Source organism: Bison bison, unplaced genomic scaffold (assembly GCF_000754665.1).
Source record: "Bison bison bison isolate TAMUID 2011002044 unplaced genomic scaffold, Bison_UMD1.0 scf7180017864487, whole genome shotgun sequence".
NCBI classification, from domain to species: domain Eukaryota; kingdom Metazoa; phylum Chordata; class Mammalia; order Artiodactyla; family Bovidae; genus Bison; species Bison bison.
The window spans coordinates 8,205,876-8,206,989 of NW_011495047.1; the positions used below are offsets into that span (position 1 = coordinate 8,205,876).

Here is a 1,114-nt window from a genome sequence, read left to right on the forward strand (position 1 = left end):
GGGCGGCATTGACACGCGCATTCGGGGCTTGGAGGTCCTGGGCCCCAAGCCCACCTTCTGGCCGGTGTTCCGGGAGCAGCTGTGCCGCCACACGCGCCTCTTCTACATGGTCCGGGCACAGGCTTGGAGCCAGGACATCGCAGAGGACCGCAGAGGGCTCCTGCACCTGAGCTCCAGGTGTGCGAGCACAGGCGTGCCCGTGTGCCTGAGGGGTAGCCTGCAGTCTCAGGCTGGTGGACTTGGGCCTGTAGCCCCCAACACCTTCCTACCCGCTCCCCTTCCCAGGCTCAACGGGGCCCTACGCCACGAGCAGAACTTTGCCAGTCGCTTCCTCCCTGACGAAGAGGCCGCCCAGGCGCTGGGCAAGACCTGCTGGGAGGCCCTGGTCAGCCCCCTGGTGCAGAACATCACCTGCCCTGGTAACCGCCCCGACCCATTCACCATCCCGACACTCAGCCCCACTCACCAGCCCCTTCTTGCTCTTCCCTGGGTGACGCCTTTGGCCCATTTGGCACCTGAAATTCATTCAGCCTCCCCAAGCCCCCCGCTTCTCACAGCCCAGGGGCGCCTCCTTTCCATGTGTCCCAGTGTCAGCTGACCCCACGCAGTCAGGAGGGCCCTTGCTCCCTCCCCTCCCATGCGGTCCACTGCTCTTCCTCTGCACGCCCATCCAGGCCAGCCTCCTCGGCAGGCTCTGCACACTCGCCCTGCCTTAGCTTGTTCTTCCCACCTCCAGATGAAGAAGGCGTCAGCCCACTGGGCTGGCTGTTGGACCAGTACCTGGAGTGTCGGGAGGCTGCCCACAACCCGCAGAGCCGCGCGGCAGCATTCTCCTCGCGGGTGCGCCGCCTCACCCACCTGCTGGTGCACGTGGAGCCCTGCGAAGCGCCCCCCGCGGTGGCGGCCACGCCTCGGCCCAGTGAGTGCCGAGAGCTGGCTTGGGGGTGGGGGCGTCTCCTTCCTCACTGTCCCCTCCCTGCATGCTCAGCCTGCTGCTCGCCTCCTGGTTTGTGTCACCCCCACCGGGGAGCATCATTTCGGTGGGCAGTGTGTCTGGAAAGATCCCCTGGGCTCACCACTGAATGGGGGACCCAGGAGCTGAGGGGCTTCCCCT

At 66.5% G+C, this 1,114-nt stretch overlaps 1 protein-coding gene across 1 annotated transcript in view; it reads left to right on the forward strand.

The window, feature by feature from the left end:
* The window catches only part of CUL7 (cullin 7), a 16,016-nt gene that overhangs the window by 8,877 nt on the left and 6,025 nt on the right, over nucleotides 1-1,114 (forward strand). Inside the window, 3 exon segments of the mRNA XM_010863240.1 lie at nucleotides 1-177; nucleotides 286-419; nucleotides 737-1,113. Of these exon segments, the coding sequence (XP_010861542.1) occupies nucleotides 1-177; nucleotides 286-419; nucleotides 737-1,113 (688 nt within the window).